The sequence below is a fragment of the Dendrobates tinctorius genome, unplaced genomic scaffold (genome assembly GCF_039654945.1).
Source record: "Dendrobates tinctorius isolate UK_male_01 unplaced genomic scaffold, ASM3965494v1 ptg000009l, whole genome shotgun sequence".
Lineage (NCBI taxonomy): Eukaryota > Metazoa > Chordata > Amphibia > Anura > Dendrobatidae > Dendrobates > Dendrobates tinctorius.
In genome coordinates, this window is record NW_027361677.1 from 2181901 (window position 1) to 2204068 (window position 22168).

General features: G+C 43.1%; 1 protein-coding gene across 1 annotated transcript in view; it reads left to right on the top strand.

Moving 5' to 3' along the window:
- Positions 1-244: 244 nt before the first annotated feature.
- Positions 245-22168, top strand: part of IRX6 (iroquois homeobox 6) — a 53650-nt gene continuing 31726 nt past the window's right edge. The window contains exons 1-6 of the mRNA XM_073581509.1: positions 245-436; positions 916-1167; positions 1781-1890; positions 13211-13515; positions 15111-15710; positions 19911-20019. Coding sequence (XP_073437610.1) covers positions 365-436; positions 916-1167; positions 1781-1890; positions 13211-13515; positions 15111-15710; positions 19911-20019 — 1448 coding nt within the window. The 5' untranslated portion in view covers positions 245-364. The remainder of the gene's footprint in view (positions 437-915; positions 1168-1780; positions 1891-13210; positions 13516-15110; positions 15711-19910; positions 20020-22168) is intronic.

Sequence of the window (22168 nt, forward strand, 5' to 3'; positions counted from 1 at the left end):
TGAATATGATTGGGATCCTATCCTGTCCTGGGCTTTGGGATTACCGTGACGTCATTTTTCCTCCTCTTCCATGGATGAATGCTAAAGAACTACAGATAAGCAAATAATACAACAAGCCGTCATCAGATCTAGCAAGATTTATTCATCTTCTTTTTTTTTTTTTCATTTTTTTAACTCTTGTGTGCTAAAGCCATCTCTCCTGACTTATTATTCTGACAGGAAGCCTAACCTCGTCCTGGCATTGTCCTGCAAGCTGAAGATGCCGTTAAGTGCAATCATATATAATTAAGTAAAAAGCCGGGGCTCGAGACGGGCATCTGATTCCGCCTTCGGTTACGACTCATCTGCGGGTAAACGATTATCTATGGTAATAAAAAAATCAGGAGCAGAGATGTCATTTTCTCAGTTTGGATATCCATATAACGGCAACTCTCAGGTAAGTGACAGCATTGCCCGGCCGCTCTGAATAAACAAGAATGGAAATTGCAAATACTGGCTTTTTTTTAGATTTAAAGTGATATTTATTTATTTTTTTAATTATTATTTTTTTAGATTTAGCTATATTTTTTATTTTTTTTTAGATTTAAAGTTATATTTATTTTTTTAATTATTTTTTTGAGATTTAGTTATATTTTTTTTAGATTTAAAGTTATATTTTTTATTTTTTTTAGATTTAAAGTTATATTTTTTATTTCATTTTTTTAAAGTTATATAAATAACATTTTTTTTTTTTTTTTACTTAGCTTAAAAGAGAACTGTTACTAGGAGTTAATAAGTCTGATCACTCTAAGACTTTCCAGTAACATCTGGCATGTGTTATTGCCTGTGGACTTTAATTGAATTTTGCCTTTTTCTATTGCTTAATACACTCTATTATCTTCCATTTATATCTATTATATTATGGTTTATTTGCAGTTTTTGGTTACTACAAATCCAGGCACAATGTGTTATGACTCAGTGTCAGTCTCCAGATCTCTGCCTGAGGTCTCTGCTGCCCAGACCCCAACCATCTGCTGCCCCTCTTATGAGAACAGGCTGCTGGTCAGCACAAGGAGTGATCTGAGTGCAGCTCTCGGCGTGTATAACCCTCAGTATACCACCGCCAGCCCCGGCTACACGAGTTACCTACCCTGCAGCTCCGACCCAACAGCCTTATACTCTACTCTGGTAAGTAATGTACATGAAATCATTAGTTGCAGTATTGAGAGAAAGATAGATAACAAATAGATAGATAGATGATAGATATAAATAGATAGATACAGTAGATAGAGAGATAATAGATAGAGAGATAGATGATAGATAGATAGATAATAGATGATAGATAGATAGATAGATAATAGAGAGAGAGATAGATAGATAGATAGATAGATAGATAATAGATGATAGATAGATAAAATATAGATAGATGATAGATAGATTAGATTGATAGATTGATAGATAATAGATAGATAGATAGACAGATAATAGATGATAGATAATAGATTTGCATATTAAACATGTGTGTACAGCTGTATACATCTATGTATGTGAACACACACATTTATATCTTCATTTATTCTTTCTGTAACCTACGTTCTGTTTTCTATATGAATCACTTAGGATATGTTTTCATTTCTTTATTTCAGCTGAAATTGCTGCAGATTATTCCTATACATGTGAATGGAGATATATATATATATAGTAGGAGCACATTGCTGTTAGACCGTCTTGACTTCCAGCACTCGGCCCCATAAGCATCAGTAATGTTATGGCTAATTCTTTCGGTGTCCATATATTGCAGACCTCCCAGTATGACATGAAGGACGGCTCCGGCTCGCTCCATCCGGGCATCGCTCAGCCCGCTGCCTATTATCCCTATGATCACTCCTTGGGGCAGTACCAGTACGACAGGTAACGTGCTCTTTGATCAATAAGAATAGCTAATGTTCTGTCTGTGATGCTGCAGCCGACATCAAACCCCACCATATCCAGGGACTATCACTACATCCAGAGGAAATGTCTGTAATCTCACCAACTAAGCCAGACCCTATCTATCTATCTATCATCCACCTATCTATTATCTATCTATCATCTATCTATCTATCTATCTATCATCTATCTATCTATTATCTATCATCTATCTATCATCTATCTATCTATCTATCTATTATCTATCTATCGATCTATCTATCAATCATCTATCTATCTATTATCTATCTATCTATCTATTATATATCTGTCTATCTATCATCTATCTATCTATCTATCTCTCTATCATCTATCTATCTCACTATTATCTATCTATCATCTATCTATCTATTATCTATCTATCTATTTATCTATCTGTATATCTATCATCTATCTATCTATTATCTATCTATCTATCTATCTATCTATCTATCATCTATCTATCTCTCTATTATCTATCTATCTATCTATCTATTATCTATCTAACATTATAAATTTCCCACTTTAAAATCACAAGAAACACAACATTTATTTATTCACCAATTTTTTTTTACTAAATGCAAAATGTCTTTCTGAAATTTACAGCTACAAATCTACTAAACATTACATATAAAGGAGCATGGATAATATATGGCCATTATTAAATGCCACTGCTCTCCGGTGTCTAATAAACAACATTTTTCTCTTATAACACCACAACTGACGGCCTTTAGATATCAGGACAAAGTTTCAAAAACATTTTAGAAAATGGTTGATGTGTGGTAAGATTGTCCTGAGTAGGAGCCGTATATAACTGCATACATGTGAGACTCCGCGCACATGGACTTATGTGAACTAGTTCTACAACCACTGTGTCGTACCCTGAAGTGTCCACTAGATGGTGCACTAACACCGCAGATGCTTCTTCTAAATCAAAACTTTTCCAAAAATTCACCTTTATCTGCCGGAGCTCTGCTTAATAAATATGTGTCTGGAAATAATGAATCAAGAGGAATAAAGACGAACCAGAAAGCCGACTAGTAAAACCTTCATCATAATCCATAGCAATACCAGGCGCTGCAGCAGACCTCCCAGAAGACACTGCGGCCCCCAGTAATGGTGCAGGGCGCGCGCTCCTGTGATGAGATTCTGCTGCTGGGCATCTGGGCATTACCATAAAATGTCAGGAAGACAGACGTTACCAAACTACTGCCTGCTACGTCTGCTCTTCTGACATGTCTGTCTTAGTATATCATCGTTTTATAGATCCCTTTTGCAGTGCCGCCTTGTTCTGTCCCTCAGTTATGCCTCCCGGAAAGGTCTAAAAAAAATTGACAACTGGTAGTTTCCATTCGCCTTGTCACATTGTGACGCCATCCAATCAGCGCTTACAGCATCAGACTAGGACAAATCTTTACGAGAATAGAAAGGACAATGCCCAGTTGTCAATTTACATATACTTTACAAGGAGGAATAACAAAGGAACAGAACTGTAATAAAAAATCTTTGAAATTGTTATTCCATGAGAATTAAAGGGGTATTCCCATCTTCAAGATCCTATCCCAGTATGTAGTAGGTGTTGTAGTAATAATAATATTAGCAAATACCTCCAATTAGAAATGGAGTCTAGTTCTTCTGATTTGCTGTCACTTGCCCCATGTGCAGGGCATTGCAAGACCTTGGGTATCCATGGTTACAACCATCACTAATGAGCTGTCACTCTATCAGTGGTCATAACCATGGATACCTAAGGTCCTCCAATATCTATGTCAGGAACACCGCACTGAACTTGCTCATTGAGCCAGTGCGCGTGTCTTGAGTAAAGCGAACTGTGCTCAAAGATACCTGTGGAGCGGGCAGCAGCCGAGTAGCTACGTACTTCAGAACAGCAGGACCTGAAGCACGTGACTGCTGGGGGCGAGGCCTAAACTCCAGAGCGCTAGGAGCTGCAAGAGAACTCCTAGCAGGGTAACTGCGAGACAAAGTTCCCAAGGGGCATAGACAGGGAGGATAGTCAGGACATAGCCAATGAGTCATACACAGAGATAGCTGCAAAGTACAAGAGGGGCGAGAGCAGATTGTAGTCAGATCACAGGCAACGAGTCATACACAGAGAGGGTAGCGCAGTACAGAATCAACAGGCAAACTCACAACGGGGAACAGAACCGGGTCAGAATCATATAAACAAGCTATAGCAACAAACAGGCACAGGCACACAGAGGTCACCACACTCGGCCAAAGGCAAAAGTATAACTGACAGGGATTGGAGCTTCCCAGGGGTTTAAGAAGCTCTCCCAGAACCAAAGAGAGGCCACAATCATTAACCCCAGGTGTGCAGGTCAAAACCTGCACTGAGCTCCAGACATTAACCCCTGAAGTGCAGCTCAAAAACCTGCACTGAGATCATGACAATCTGCACATGAGGAAAGAGACACAGAGAATCAGAAGAGCTATACTACATTTCTAATTGGAGGTATTTGCTAATATTGTTATTATTACACCTACTACATATTGGGATAGGATCTTGGAAATAGGAATAGCCCTTTAAAGAGAAGAATTTACCTAAAGGGTTTGTCCTGGACATTTATAATGATGGCCTATGCTTAGGATAGCTCAGCACTATCTGAATGGAGGGTTTGCGATATCTGGCGCCCCCGTGGATCAGTTGTTCCTGGTGCCAGTGGTAGGCGGAAGTGCTGAGTTACAGAGCTGCACAACACAGCTCTGCCAACTGCATAGTGTTCACGGCCGGGTAACGCATATCTGCTGCCTTTTCAAACCGATAGGGGGCAGATGAGCAGATGGTAACTATACAGTTGTTAGAGGTGTGCTGTGAAACTGGGCAATTCCGCTTGCGGCTGGTATCAGGATCAGCTGATTGGCATAGATGCCAGGTGTCGCATGGACACTAAACAGATATTCATGAGCTATCCTAAGTATCGGCCATCAATGTAAAGTTTTGGACAACCCCTGTAAAAGGAACCTTTCAAGCGAAATGACACTATTAACCCTCAGATATGGGGTTAAGTTGCAGGTTAATGGCATTCTGAACCTGCCCGGTGCCCCTACTGAGAGCCCCGCTGCCGGGAGGAAATCAACTTTATTACCCCAGTAGCATTTGGGTTTTAGTCATGGGGGTGGCACCGGTGCGGGTTCTGTCACCGCTCTGTATATATAGTGAGCGACGACTGTGGCCATGCCCCCGTACTGACTGACAGCAGCTTAGCACTAAGGCCGGCTGTCCGTCATTTCCGGGGGTGTGGTTAAAGCCGCCGCTCATTATACACAGAGCGGTAACTGAACCTATGCTGGCGCCGCCCCAATGACTCGTAGCCAAGCGCTGCCAGAAAGAATCAAGTTAATTTCCTCCAGGTAGCATGGGTCTAAGTGCCGGCGCCAAGCAGGTTCAGAATGCAAGAACCTGCAGTTTAATAATTTTTCTTCTTGTGACATGTTACCTTTATATAAACCTAAGTAAGTTTTGTCAGCTCCCCAGACAGGTTAGTTTTAGCAGATGATTGTATTCCCCTTGAAATAACAATTCTGGAGAATTTATCTTTGTAACTCTCCATTGTGCCATACCTCTGTTTTTTTTCTTACAAAACCCGATGGCAAAATTGACAAGTGGGTGTTACCAGTTGGGGGCATATCCCTACATACTCTTATACTGTCCAATCAGTGCTGACTTTGTGGAGACGCAGGCATTTGAGAAGGAAAACGGTAACACAAAATTGTCAATCTATATATATAAAGCTGAGTGTATGCATGGGTGTGTATGTATCAAGCCATGCCCACTCAACATAGCCCCACCCACTGGCAGTTGGAGAGCAGGGTTGCAGAGGGAAAGTGCAGGATGCAGGTGGAGAGCGGAGCTGTGAGGGTGAGAACGGAACGTGGATGGAGATCGGGGCTGTGAAGGGAGAGAGCGGGGATGTGAAGGGGAGAGCAGGACACGGATGGAGAGCAGGGCTGCGGAGGGATAGAGTGGCACAGTGCATCGAGAGCAAGGCTGTATGGGCTAGATGAAGAGCGAGGCTGTGGAGAGATAGAATGGGGTGGCGCATGAAGAGCGGGGCTGCAGAGGGAGAGAGTGGGACAGTGGAGAGCGGGACTACGGAAGGAGAGAGCGTGATGGTGGGTGGAGAGCAGGGCTGTTAAGGTAGAGAGCGGGACCCACAGTTAGTTACCATGCCCAGGCAACGCCGGGCTCTTCAGCTAGTTTTTTAAATAAATTTCCAAAAGGAGGATCGGCATTATAGAGGGCTCTCTGGCTCATTGATCTTCACTTCCACTTCGTAATAACATCACGTGTCCTCTATTATGGCACCACAGTTTAAGTCATTGAGCTTTTGTACAACCCATATTACTTGCTAGTATTTGCCTATGGGGATTACATGGCTGTGTGCTTTCTGCCAGAGAAAGCCGAATTCAGAGCTACAGAAGTCCCAAAGAGAAAGGAAGGAGCAGCAGTCGAGTGTGCGCACCGCTAACACATTCTGATGGGGATAAAATCACCCAATGTTGGCGATTAGTGGGAGTTTCAATAGCTGGATTATCAAAACAAAATAAAAGTGATCCCCTAACATTAAAATTGTTTCCATTGAACAATACCTTTAACCCCTTAACACAATGTAATTGTACATCATTGTTGGGGTGTCTACGTGTTGGGAGGGCTCAGGAGCTGAGCTCCAATGGCCGATATCTGTGTCTAACAGCAGCGACCAGAGATGAGCTCCGATTGCTGCTGGTGTAAATGCTATCAGTCTCTTCCAGTGGTGTTTAAAAGACCAGTTGTCGGTGCTCACACCTACTGGCCCCCAGCAGATGCCCTCAATGCAATCTTAGAATGCTAAAAGGTTACCATGGCCAGGGTACTAGTTAAAGGATCCCATTGCTGCCATCTTGTTACACCTGTGAAGCTCAGTCACAGGCTGAGCTTCATAGGTGTAGCTCAGTCACAGGCTGAGCTTCTTAGGAAACCTCAATTTCTCTCTCACCCATGACAGCACCATGGAGAGAGGGGGTCCGCCCATCAAGGACAGGAACCTACAGATAAAAAAGCGGCACCTCTCCTCCGCCCCCAGTTGGGTTCCTGTCCTTGACGGGTGACCCGTGGAACTAAAAGCAGCAGCAGCAGCTTACCGGAGATGGAAGAGGAGTCCAGGGCTGCCCCGTTCGCAGTCTGGCAGCGGGGAGGCCCCTGTCGCGGCGGGGTCGGTTCCTGAAGCCGCCACCGCTGCAGCTGATGGGCTGTTCAGGGTGAGCGGGCGGGGGAGGACCGAGCTGCCGCTCCAGAGAGGAGAATGGGGCTGGGAGATGCCGGCACGCGTGGGCAGCGCCGTGGTACAGAGGTGTACCAAGATGGCGCTGCCCCGGAAATGAAGCGACGACTTCTGGGTCCCCGCGGTCAGCGCATGCGCGGTGCACGCTCCCTGGGGCACAGCGGTGCAGGCTGAGAGAAGCAGGTGACGTCATCGCCAGGAAATTTAAAAGGGGAACGCTGGAGCTGCTCCTTGCTGGAAGCGTCCTGTGAACATGGAGGACAGCGACCAGCACGAGCAGCAGCCAATACAGCAGCCTAAACAGCAGCAGCAGCAACATAGGCAACACCACCATCGCTGGCAAAAAGATAAGGACGGGCGTGAGAGCCGGTCCAGTAGTCACTCCACGCAGCGGAGCAAATCGACTGCAAGGAGCAAGTCACCTGCCGTGGATCGCCCAGTGAGGGATTTGAATCCACCTCCAGAACCGGTACCTGCAACCGCGCATAGGGGGTAAGTGATCTACGTGAATGTTCCCCATTATAATAGACTTCTTTCCCTTATTAGGGACAAAACAAAGAACAGGGAATGCCCCACCTGTAAAAGCCCGTTACCAGCTTCCTGGGATAAAAAACTGCGACTCCTGCATACAGGAAGTTCTCTGTGACGAAACCCCGGATTACGCCTCAAATCTAAGAGCAGTAATCCGTTCGGAGTTTCAGAATGCCCTTTCATCCATAAAACGGAAAGGAAAGGGAAGAAAGAGGGACACTGTAATAGAATCCCAGTCGGAGATCTCAACATCAGGGGAAGTTACCTCCCATACTTCAAACACCGACTCGTCATCCTTTGATGAGGAAACAGAGGGTTGCCATTGTTTCCCCCTGGATGAGGTTGATGCATTAGTAAAGGCAGTAAGGTCCACCATGGGGGTGGAAGATCCCCGGCCCGATAGATCAGTCCAGGACATAATGTTCGGGGGACTGGGCCAAAAGAGACGGAGAGTGTTTCCATTAAATGAGAACGTGCAGGGCCTCATAAAGAATGGGAGAGACAAGATAGGAAGAACTCCACGGTTCCCTCTCTTAAAAGGAAATACCCATTTGATGAGGAAGCATCCACGTCCTGGGATAAAGCCCCCAAGCTAGATGTGGCGGTCGCCAAGGCTTGAAAGAAATTTGCACTCCCCTTTAAGGATATGGGTACTCTGAAGGACCCATTAGACAAAAAGGCGGATACCCTACTCAAGGACACCTGGGAATCAGCAGGAGGAAATATTAGGCCAGCAGTAGCGGCAACCTGTACCTCCAGAGCCCTCATGGTGTGGGTAGACCGACTAGAGAAGCAGCTAAGGGAAGGTACACCCAGGGAAAAGATCCTAGAATCCATTCCTATGATAAGGGGTGCAAAGGCCTTCTTAGCTGACTCTTCGGCTGATTCGGTAAGGTTGTCATCCAAAACGGCAGCCCTGTCAAACGCAGCCAGAACAACGCTGTGGCTAAAATGTTGGCCTGGAGATTTACAAACTAAAATGGAATTATGCGCCATCCCTTGTGAAGGGAAATTCCTGTTTGAAGAGACTTTGGATGACATCATCGAAAAGGCGGGGGACAAAAAGAAAGGATTCCCAAATGTAGGCCCGATAGGCCCCACAGGCTTTAAACGGTCCTTTTGTAACAAAAAATTCTTTCAGAGGAGACCCCCGAGAGAACAAAAATGGGACGACAGAAGGAGGGACAGGGGATTCTTCTTTGGTAATTCGTCCCGGGACAAAAAGCCCTCCAAGTGACTGTTTGCCCAGGGTGGGAGGGAGGCACAGCTTTTTTCTTCCAGCCTGGAAGAAAATATCGAACAACCCTTGGTTGCTAAATCTGATAAGATCAGGGTTAAGGATAAACTTTCTCTCTCTCCCACCTCAAAAATATATAGTGACCCCATTAAGATCATCAAAAAAAGAACAAGAAGCCCTCGAAAAAGAGGTCCTAAGCCTGTTGAACAAAAAGGTCCTCCAGGAGGTTCCCACGCGGGAGAAAGGCAGAGGATTCTACTCGCCTCTCTTCCTAATAACCAAACCGGACAGTACCTTCCGGACAATTATAAATTTAAAAAGACTGAACGATTACGTCAAAAACAAAAAATTCAAAATGGAGTCGATCAAGTCGACCATCAAAATTCTCTTTCCACATTGCTTTATGGTGGTATTAGACCTCAGCGATGCCTACTATCATGTCCCCATCCACAAAGACTCCAGACAATACCTCTGACTGGCGGTCTCTATAGCAAGCGAAATAAGGGAATTCCAGTACAGGGCCCTGCCATTTGGGATCTCGGTAGCCCCGCGAGTCTTCGCGAAACTAGTGGCAGAGATGATTGCTCACCTAAGAGAACAAGATGTTCTAATAGTCCCATATCTGGACAACTTTTTAATAGCGAGCAACTCAGCCCAAAGATGCAGGGAACAGAGGGACAGAGTGATGGGCACTCTAAGAAACCTCAGATGGCTCCTAAACCTAAAAAAATCAAAGCTGGAGCCCAGGAAAGTCCAGGATTTCCTAGGCCTGACACTAAATTCAAACACCCAGGAGTGTTACCTGCCAGACCACAAAAAGGAGAGGATCGCTCACATGATAGCAAGAGCAACGCAGAACCCTTCCATGACACTAAGAAAAGCAATGTCTCTGTTAGGGTCCCTCTCTGCATGCTTGCCGGCGGTCCAGTGGGCGCAGATACACACGAGAGATCTCCAATGGGATGTGTTGAGCAACCAGTCAGTATCAGGAGGTCACTTGGAAGGCTATGTTACACTAAACTCAGAAACTATTCTTTCCCTAGCTTGGTGGGGGAACAGAGACAACCTGTCCAAAGGGATTCCCTGGGTGATAAAAATCACACACATAATCACCACAGATGCCAGTCCCGCGGGATGGGGAGCACACATGAGCAGCAGGGTGGCTCAGGGGGAATGGGGAGGTCAGGAACTAAAAGCCTCCTCAAACCAAAAAGAACTGCTGGCAGTAGGCTACGCCCTAAAACACTTTTTACCAGTATTAAGAGGCCATAATGTCCGCATATTCTCGGACAATCGAGTGACGGTGGCCTACATAAATCACCAGGGGGGAACCAAGTCCAGAACACTAATGAACACATCCTCCGAAATATTCACGCTAGCCGAGGATAACCTACTATCCCTATCGGCACTACACATACGGGGAGCAGAGAACCAGACAACAGACTTTCTAAGTCGTACCCAGCTACATCAAGGGGAGTGGGTTCTAAAACAGTCCATTTTTCGGAAGATCGTAAAAATGTAGGGGACCCCGGACATAGATTTGTTTGCCGACCACAAAACAAAAAAGTGGAAGCATTTTGTTCCCTAGATCCCAAGGGGAATCCTCGGACCCTGGATGCGTTTATGCTTCCGTGGACACAGGGCCTAATGTATGCCTTCCCGCCGCCCATTCTCATCCCGGCAGTAATAAGGAAAGTCAGAGAAGACAGGGCACGAATGATATTGATAGCCCCCTTTTGGCCAAAAAGAACTTGGTTTTCAAGGCTAAGAATGATGTCAGTAACCGACCCCTGGGTTCTAACAGATCTCCCCAGCCTTCTGTCTCATGGTCCCGTGCTACACCCTCGAGCAGTGAACCTCCATTTAACAGCATGGAATTTGAAAAGGCACTGCTAAGGGGGAAAGGGTTCTCAGAAAATCTGGTTTCCACGCTACAAAAAAGTAGGAAACCGATCACAACCAGGGCCCATGGTAGAACTTGAAGGAAATTTCTATCCAGCTCCGGGGCAAGGGTTCAGGATGGAATACAAATTGATAAAATTCTTGAATTCCTGCTAAAGGGGTTAGAACAGGGGCTGGCGACTAATACACTGAAGGTACAGGTAGCGGCACTAGGCGCCCTTTATAATCAGGATGTGGCAGGCGACCCTTGGGTAACACGATTTATGAGGGCCGCAGCCAGGTCTAGACCAATAACCACCCAGAAGGTACCATGATGGGATCTAAACCTAGTATTGTCTGCCCTAACAGGACCCCTATTCGAGCCCATTCAGTCAGCTCCCCTGAAAACCTTATCATTAAAAACGATGCTGTTAGTGGCCCTAACATCCGCTCGCAGAGTGAGTGACATTCAAGCCTTGTCAGCGATACCCCCATTCACTAAAATCCTGGAGTCATATTAAGACCTGACCCAGCATACCTACCTAAGGTGTCAACACACTTTCATAGGTCACAAGAGGTAGTCCTTCCTTCTGCCCAAAATCCTAGGAATAGGGGAGAGGAAAAATTTCACACTCTAGATGTGAAGAGGTGCCTAGTTCAGTACCTAGAGGCCACCAAGGGATGTAGGAAGGAAGGGTCTCTCTTTGCGTGTTTCCAGGGACCTCAGAAGGGGCTCAAGGCATCCAAGAGTACCTTAGCAAGGTGGATAAGGGATGCGATTGCCCTGGCGTACTCATCCAGTGGGAATACCATCCTGGAAGGTTTAAAAGCCCACTCTACAAGAGCAATGGCGGCCTCATGGGCAGAAAGATCAGAGGTATCAATAGAGCAGATCTGTAAGGTGGCCACCTGGTCAACACCTTCTACCTTTTTCAAGCACTATTGCCTAGATCTAGCCTCTACGTCTGACCTGACCTTCGGGAGAAGGGTCCTTCAGGCGGTGGTCCCTCCCTAAGCTACCAATCTCTGAAATTCTCTCCGTGGTGCTGTCATGGGTGAGAGAGAATAGCTTAGTCACTCACCGATAACGGTGTTTCTTGGAACCCATGACAGCACCCGCTTATTCCCCCCCTTCACGTGTGCGGTTAGAACGGTTTAATGTGTGTAGAGTGTTTTTTGTTAGACATGGGGCTTCTCCATAATATGCAATATTATAACGTTATGTATATACTTTTATTGTTAACTAACCGGGAGACCCTCTGATGCTCTGTAACCAACTGGGGACGGAGGAGAGGTGCCGCCTTTTTATCAGTAGGTTCCTGTCCTTGATGGGCGGACCCCCTCTCTCCGTGTTGTCATGGGTTCCGAGAAACACCGTTATCAGTGAGTAACTAAGCTATTTCTCTAAATACTGCAATACTCTGTTATTGCAGTATATAGTATAAGTGATCAGATGAATGCAGGTTCAAGTCCCTCAAGGGGGCTATAAATAAAATAAAACATTTAAAAAAATAGATAAAAAGAAAATGTAAAAATTGGAATCACCACCTTTTCCACCACTAAAAATATATTTGTTTCTTTTTGTTCACGTAATACTCCGATCTATTGAAATACCAAATTAAAGAAAATCTGTCAATAGGATCGACCCTTCTATGCAGTCTATATGGGCACGTTGGCCATAGAAAGTTGAATAAAATAATACATTAATATCTGAAATCTGAGGTCTTATTCTAGAGAAATACAAGTTTTTCCTATATCGACTCCAGGCTATGGTTCAGACAAAGATCTTCCTGAGAATCTGCCTCCAGAGCTTATTTTTAATGGAAGGGAAAGTTATGAGTGGGAGACAAGTGACTAACACAGAACAGCAGAACTGAACTTTGTCTCTTTACAAACACATTAGCAGCTGCAACTCTCACAGCTCTGCTGTACTGCTATAATATTGCAAACCTGTGTGCCCGTGATCTGGTAACTGAAGCATATGTAGCTGCAGATATGTCAGTTATGTCCGAACTAAGTGAGAGTGATGTGGTAGCTGATTGGCAGCAGGGCTCGCGTGACATAACTCCCGTGAGCCCCGGGAGTGCTACCGCCAACATCACTGGAATGGCACCTGCATCAGATGAGTGAGAGCAATAAAGTATCTTTACTGTGCTTTTCAGTGTTTTTTTCGTTTGTAAATAATGTTGAAGGAAATTAGGATTAATCAGTCAAAAGAAAGTTTTACTTTTTTGTGGCAAACTTGTTTAGCGAGCGCTCTGCTTGAAATACTTTTACAGAAAAAGGAATTCTGTATGTCGGTTCAATGAGAATACATTTGATACAGTTTCCTTAAATATTGATCTGTTGAAAGGTTTGGAACACTGGATTTTACTGTCTCGACAAGACGGAAAAATGCAACCAGAGAGACCACAAGCACCCTTAAGACCTGGTTATATGAGCATAGGAAAAATCCCTACCCAACGAAAGGTGAAAAAATTATGTTGGCGATTATTACAAAGATGACGCTCACACAAGTCTCAACTTGGTTTGCCAATGCCAGAAGAAGGTTAAAAAAGGAAAATAAGATGACCTGGTCGCCCAAAAATAAGCCTGGAGATGAAGGTAAAGAAGCAAAAAGTGATGTAGACGATTACAGTCCAGGAGGTGACAGTCCAGGTAAGCTAAACATCTACAAATAGGTACAATATAGCAATACCTGTTGCATTAAAGGGGCTCTCAATGACTGTTACAGTATATTGGCAACCTATCCTTAAGGTAGGCCATTAGTGTGATGTTGGTAAAGATCTAAAATCCAAAGCTATTTCCTTTTAGCATTTTGGCCATGGAGATCTTGCAAGTGCTACATCTAGAGATGAGCAATTCAAATCATGCTGCCTTGTTCCGGCATCCAGGCCAATTCTTCGTGACAGCAGATCTTCACTTCTGCTCGGCATCCTGGACACCTCTCGCACTAACTATCCATGGCCGGCATTCATAGCAGATGATCATTTCTGAAGCCCTGCCCTAGATGTTTGGGTTCGGCCAAACATTTAAAAAAAAGTTCAGTTCAGGTACCAGAACAGTACCCAAATCCGCACTCCAATCAGATGAATGGGGGGCCTGAACATCAGTTGTTTGCCACGCTGACAACATGGCAAACACTGCCTCTGATTCGCGGTAAGCTTAATACCACCAGTCAGAGAGCTGCGGTTCCCACGCTGTCAGATGAGAGAGTGAGCAATTAGCTGTGACCTGTGGTAAAAAGTTCTGGCGCTTTCTCCGACTCTTCTCACTTGCTATGTGGCGGTGGCAAGTGGGGTAATATTTGTGAGGTTGATGTCAGTTGTTTTATGACCGCTGACATCAAGCCCACAAGTTAGAAATGGAGAGGCGCCTATAAGATGCCTCCCATTACTAACCCCATAGTAAGTTTTGAAATAAACACACAGCCAGAATAATGTCCTTTAACTGAAATAAATGACACAGGCTTCCTTTATTTGAAATAAAAATAAAAAACAAATTTATACACACCTTACGCCCATTCCACATGGGCTTCATTGGAATAGGCGTAAGGTGAATATTTTTGTTTATTATTTTCTGTTTTTTACAGGTGACAATGGCTTCAATGGAGCTCTAGAGGATGATGGGTAAAAAAGTGAATACCAGCTGCTACAAAGAACGTGATTGGTCACAGGACCAGGAAGGACAGCACAAATCAAATTGCTCATCTCTAGCCACATCCCCTTTATCATGAGAAGTTGTACTTTGTACTGCAGCTCTTTCCATTCTATTTCACCTTCAATTCCATTCAAGAATTAGCTAGGTAGAAAGGCAAAATGAGCGATTGTAAGTACACACTGCCATATAATATGATAACTGCAATATATTAAGAGGATAAAAACTTTGATGGGAGGAGTGCTTCTTTAAAGGCAGCAGTACATTACAGTAAAATGGCATGGTTAATGGGGTAATTAAGCAGAGCAGCCTAAAGACATACCCCAGAGGATCTTGTAAGCTATGCCCCCTTAATATTGGCCATAAAAATTAACACAAAATAAAAGGACCATATCTCTGGAATCATTAGATGAATTTAAAAAAAGAAAAAACAGAATACTCAAGTGAGGAGCGGGAATAAAATAAGAATAAAACCTGGCCACTTTTGACCAAGTAAAAGGTGTTCTTTAACCAATAGATAGGTCAATACAGTAACTTCATTAGATAATTTTGTTTTTTATATTTTGGTTTTGTTCTTATACTCCTTTATCTTTCAGAGGACAAAATGTGTAAAAGTGACAAGGAGCTGAAGCAAACTGATCTGGATGACTCTGAGGAAGAGACTAACAGCCTACAGAGTGAAGACAAGACTATGGCCTGTCATCATGATCTGGCCAGATCCAGCTTATATGCTTCAGGGACCGGTGAAAGCATTTTGACTCAAAATTGCAATGCAGATACCAATCTATGTAATAAAGATAATACCGAAGACTTTTTAGGACTAATGGTGGAGAAAAAAAGCTTCCAAGGATACAGTGAACACATAGTAAGTTGTGAGAATGCTGAAAAACCTAGAATATGGTCATTGGCGCACACAGCAGGTGCCACGATTACTGTGGACACTGAAAGTGGTAATAGTAGGTCAATGAGCCCTGACTGTCTCTTTGTGAGAAGAAGACACTCTGCCCATGGCTTGGGCAATGAGACGAGGTCCTTGCATAGTATAAAGACTCAAACTCACACCGAATGTTCTTTTGAAGAAATGTCCCAGTCAACCAAAGTTTATAGCACTTCAACGTTCAACTTACAATCATTTCAGCTCAGCTGTCCATACCCTGTTTTGGGAGAATCTTGTGACTATTCCTCTGGAGTGGAAGGTATCTTCTCTTCCTTGTTATTGTAAAAGCTATTAAGACCCATTGAGGGAATATAAAACCTGCACCCTTCATTGACAACTTTCATGAAATATTTGTTTTAGTAAATGCATGTTCCCCAGGAGAAAAAGAAATCTAGGGCGTTTTTTGTAGAACTTATTGTTGTGCCGTTATCCGTACTGACAATGCATGAACAGCTTGAAAAGTGTTAAGGTGCCCATAAAGGTCGTCCAATCTCACCTAACCAGCCCAGCATTCATGTGTTCTCTAGGAGGAGAGCAGAATAGCCACTACTAGATTAATCTGGCCTCCACTTATCTGCCTTGAGAAGAAAAAGATCAGCCATTTGACATAATCTATGAGGGAAGGTCAAGAGGCCCAATACACATTTGACGATCTGCCAATCTCAGCATATTTGGCCAAATTCGATCTTTTGTGTATGGGGCCTTTAAGATTCCCTATATTAATTGAGTGTGCAATACAGATGATGCCGGGGAGAAAAAGATTGGACAGTTGGAATTATTGTTTGTGTATCTTGAATAGTCATCTTTAATAGTCAATATATACCAGTTGCCTACGGATGTAAGGAGTTCAATTAGACCACACACTTCTCTACATACTAGGTTAACAAGTCATAGAATCATAGAATGTTAGAGTTGGAAGGGACCTCCTGGGTCATCTGGTCCAACCCCCTGCTCAATGCAGGATTCACCAAACCATCTCAGACAGATGTCTATCCAGCCTCTGTTTGAAGACTTCCTCTTGTGGCAGCCTGTTCCACTCATTGATCACCCTCACTTCCAAAAAGTTTTATCTAATATCTAACCTGCACCTTCTCCCTTTCAGTTTCATCCCATTGCTTCTCGTGTTTCCATGTTCACATGAAAATAATTGAAGCTCTGGTCTGACTCTTTAGGAAGTAGCCTTGGAATGAATGCAACATTCGCATCTTTCAGTATTTATGAAACCAGAGGGGATGATAGGGAGAGAAATGAGAAGCGCAGGCATCTAAGTGCAGTAGTTCGTTTCCAAAGGTATATACTCAGTGTGAATCCACTCACCTTTTTGGTGTCTTGAGATACTGCGTATAGATCCAGTGGATGGATCGCTCCATTCCTCTTTCCATTCAGTTTGCTGCAGAAATCTGGGCACTAATGAGAGCACTGGCCAGTGCTTCCATAGGAGATAACACTTGGTAAATATTTTTCCCAGCAATATGCGCTCCTGAAGGATGATGATGGAACTCAATGTTCGGATTTGAAGATGATTTTTATTTAAAACTAAAACACAACCGGTTTAGACGTCTTGGAGTCTTCCTCAGTTATAATGTTGCATGACATTGAGTTCCATCATCATCCTTCAGAAGCGCATATTGCTGGCTAAAATATTTATCAAATCTTACAGTATTTGGAAAAGTGGACACTAAAATCTTTTGTCAGGTTGCATTTTTGAAGTTCCTTAATGCTTTCTAGAGTCTGCAACCCAGACATTTATGCCATATATGATATGTGGACATAGTCATTGTGGTCATGCTTTATTGTATTGAGTGTGGCAAAGTCACTGGCAAGGAGCTGGAGGCGACATATGTTTTGCTGAGGCTAATTGCTTCAGTGATGTAAAACTCAGGCGTTTTTTCCTCCAGCACATTAAGTGTTGCAAGGTGTAAAGTAGCCATTTTTTTGGAAGGGCTGGGTTTGTGTGAACAACCATGGAGCAGGTGGGAGGATGTCCACCTTATCCTCCACCCAACGGTGTGGTCTCGAGCTTAAATAGTCAGCCTCCAGAGGCAGTGGGTGTTCAATGTCTGGAGAGCAACACTCCAGAGAAGTGTTTGTGTGTTTATGCTAAAACCTGAACAAGGGGTCTTGCTCTTCCCTGAGCGGGCTGATTTCCACTACCACAAGGAATGTGCTTTATGCTACCATTATCTTTTGTTTTGCTGTTTTTTCCCAGAGGGCTTCAGCTTGGTTTATGCTGCATATAATAAACCAAGGAAGTTCTTAAAGAGGCACCGGGCCCCACTCACCCTTCATTGCATGTTCAACTGTATTGACATACTGGATGCCGATACAGTTGAAAGTAATGATAAAAGAGGGAGCTTCAGTTGACCCTTCCTCCTCCATTCTTCTTCAGTGTCTGACGTATCAGTGCAGCGGGCACGATGATGTCACTATATGGTGCCTGTTGCACTGAGATGTACGGCTCTTCAAAGCTCTTTCTGCTGAGAGCAGAGCAGCAGAGGAACAAGGAAGAGAGGTGAGTATTTTTGTGGTGGCCATAATACTGTATAGTGGCTATGGGGAGTGCATTATACTATATGGAGGACTATGAGGAGTACATTAAACTATATGAAGAACTATGGGGCTCATTATAGTATATGGAAGGCTAATATAATGTATAGAGGTCTATGTGGAGCTATTATAATAAATGGAGGGCTGCATGGGGCAATTATTACATGTGGAGGGCTATGTGCAAGTCACTGAGGTCCGTGTCCGCTCTTACAATGCCCCAATGCTTTTTTTATTACAGCATGTGCATGATTTGACAGCCTGTTATATGTTCCAATAATCCTTGCTATAGCAACAGGGTTCTCCCTTTTGTTGGAACAAGAGTGATTGTCCATCCAGACTCACCACACCTTGGTAGGCTGAATGCAGGACATTTCTGAGAGATCCCCTTCCCAGAAATCTGTGTCTCAAATCATGAGCTTGTGTATGAAAATCTTTCACACTGGAGAAGTTCCTCTTGACCAGAGTAAATTTTCCTTTGGGGATCCCCTTCTTAAATGATCATGGGTGATGACTTTCCCATCTTAATAAATTATTCATCCAAGTAGGTTTTCACTATATTTGCAGGACCAATTTACCCATACTATCGTTGCCAATCGTAAGATCCAAGAAGGAGATCTCGTTTGCATTGATCTCTAAAGTGAATCTCATACTGATCTAATTATCATTGAGGCATTCGATGAAAAGGTGGAATTCCTCCACAGACCCGGACCACATAAAGAAGACATCATCAATGAACCTTACTCCATAATAGAATGTTTGAACCCCACCATGGGTCATCATGGAAGACTGTGGTCTCCTCCCACCAGCTCAGGAAGAGGTTGGCATACAGTGGGGACCAGGGGCTCCCCATTGCAGTCCCCATGAGCTGTCAGAGTCCTGTGAAGTGTTTGCAAGCCCCAGAATCCCGCACCTACCCCCTGAAATCACTCAATTATACTTACCTTTTCCGCCCTGCTATGTGCATTGGCATCATTGTTCTTCTGCGCAGATGTTGGCACAGTCCAAGGGAGTGACAGATTCCCTTTAAGGAAGTGATCCATTCATTTCAAGCCTGCCCAGTGTGCATATTTCTATATAGTGCTTCAACATCAGTAGATGCTGAGAAGGTGTTATCATCTATAGTAACATCATCAAGCTTCATCAATAAACCTTTCCCAGCACTTCTGCACTGTAGTACTTTGCTCTGCCCTCAACAGGGCAGAGAAATACGCCAGTGCAGGAGCGTGATGCTGAGGAGACTTCTGTGGATGACGCAGGGATGTGTCATCTACACGAACCAAGAAGGAGGACGGCATTGCAAAAAGATGTAGGGGCGTCGGACCAAGAAGAGCGACAAACCTTAGACCGGACCGCCACACAGGTGAGTATAATAAGTTATTTTTCTACTCTTCCTTTCTTCTCTCTCTCTTGGGTTGGGGGCTCATATACAGCATTATAGAATGCTGTATATCAGCCCTGAAAGGTGGTGGCGGTAGCTCATATCGGCCAAACCCTTTAAGCACCTTTATCACTTTGTTGAGGTGGGAGTATTTTTTGGTTGAGAATATTTTAATTATATTTCTAATAAAATAGCATTTTGAAAGGGTTAATTATGCAAAATGTTGTGTCTATACTCTGATCTGTATCGTATTCTGTAAATTGTCCTGTACATTATCACCCTATGAGCATCAACTCCTTGAAACCGTATGGTGGATTTAAAAAAAAACAAAAGAAAAAAAGAAAAAAACACTCGGAGAAGCATGAAGTATAAAAAGAGAAAAAAATTACCAATTTTGATCCAGTGATAGTTTGGTTTTTTTAAGTAGTTTTCTGGTAATTAACCATTCATGGCCCAACTAGAAAGTCACTGCCAAACAGACACATTAAACTTGTAACTGATCATTTTACAATGCTGTTTGTATTCTTTATGCAGGGAGTGAAAGGTCAATGAAGACAAATAAAGATGTTTCAGAATACAGACAAACCAGCTTTATGGATGACAATGACTTGCTAAGAACAGCCTTCAGGCCAGTTATGAGGAGGTGAGGCATTACCAAGTATATTGTATCTTGATTATATTGTGTGTGCAATAAACTCTATGTTCGCAAACATTTTATTTTTTTCACTGCATCGACAATAAAAAAAAAAGCTAAACATCCTTTCAAATGTCCATAATTGGCGATATTGAAATTTATGTATATAGTTCCCAACGCAGACCTATGTGTCCCCAATCTTAAAGATTATATGGAAACCATAGTCTCCTCCTGAAAAAAAAATAATCTCTTTTAACTGCTGTGGCAAAGACAGGTAGGCTAGGGTTAAATCCTAGCTCTACAGGTGATGATTAGATCACCTGGCTGGCTCTGCATATAACTAGGCTACCTGTTCTCCTTAGTGAGTCAGCTGACCAGACTGGATGTGTCTTGGAGCTGAAGAGGGAGAAAGGACAGAATTCCTCTCTGACAAGACACTGCACAGACTGTGTGCAGAGAACCGCAACTATCAGTGGTTGCTATAGACAATAGCTGTTTTGTGTGACTGAGCTGGGGCTAGCTCAGCCATGTATCAGTAGCCAGGGTCTGTTGTGTTTAGTTAGCGCCTGGTCAAGGCTAGGGATTGAGGTTGTTTTTGGTGCTGTTCAACCTGTGGAAAGCAATCAAAACTGCACATGTTTGGACCAAATCTTTGTATGAATGCTACCTACGGTCTAAAACCTACCAGAGAGAGTGACTCCCTATGCTGCCATCTACTTTGTATTGACCTACTTATATAACAATACTGTATTTATGGAAATAGTCTCGTCTGAGAGCAAGAAGAATAGACCTCTAGTGCTCCCTACTGGAGGAATCAATCTTAAAAGTCAATATCAACCCTTTAACAACCATTGCCACATGACAAAGGATAAAAAGCCAAACCAGACTATATTTATACATTAAAACTAGTATGAATTATGCTAATAAGCACCTTCTAGTGTTGGATATATGTAGCCAGATGTATATCACGTATTATTACATTTATACTGGGAATTTGAAGCTATAAAATGCTGTATGTATGAGGTGAAAATATTGTCTATTGTTTGATTTCTGATTTAACATATATAGATATTAGAACTGAAGTTGCTCCATAAAATATTATAATTTATTAAATATTCAGTTCAAAGATTTTCAGCAAAGCAAAAAGGGAATTTGTACACTAACTGAATGGCTTCTTTCTTTTTTTTTTTTTTTAAAGATTCATTCACCAGACCTAAATATGAAGTAGATTAGAAGGAAAAGAAACTTACATCAAAGAGAGGAAATGCTCCTACATGCCTGAGAATGTTTGAGAAATGATATGTTTAACTATCCATCATTCTGATCATTAACTGAGCAGTTCAGCTGACTGTTGTAATTTATGTTTACATTCATTAAAATCAACGTTATAACATTGTTATGTTGTTCTAAGCCAGTGAAACCAAACTGGTGACAAAAGTGGCATTTTGCACTTGCACTCCAGATCTGTTGTCTGACTGGTGGCCCAAATTGGCATTTTGCATTGCAGACCTATTGCCAAACTGTTTCCACAAAGTAGCATTTTGCACTTGCATTCCAGACCTGTTACCCAACTAGTAGCCCAAAGTTGCAGTTTGCACTTGCACTTCTATTGTCCCAGGAAAAGCAAATTCTTATGACGTGACCCTAGTGGCTCAAAATGGCATTTTGCACCTTCATTCCAAATTCGTTGCCCAAGTGGTAGCCCAAAGTAGCATTTTGCAATTGTTTTCCAAACCTGTTAACCAACTAGTAGCCTAAAATTGCATTTTGCACTTGCACTTCTAATGTCCCAGAAAAAGCAAATTCTTATGACATAGCTGGTGTCCCGAGGATATGATCAGGCATAAGGGCTTCCCAACCATAAAGAACAGGTGATCTAGGGGTACTGTGGTATCTTCCCATTTGCAATAGTTGTGTCTTTGCTTTGTATATACCGTATATATGAGCTGCAAAGCCCCCAAACACAGTTCTGTAATAAAATGTAAACATGTATGCCTACTACTTGGTCTGTCTCTAGCTGAATGGCAAGTGTGATCCATAGTTGTTGCCTTGGTTGCATTTAAGGCCCTAAAATATATTTGGTTGAGCACTACTGTTTTTAGCACCATGTTATTCAATACTTTTGCTTATCAATGGCATATGGTTACTCACATGCTTT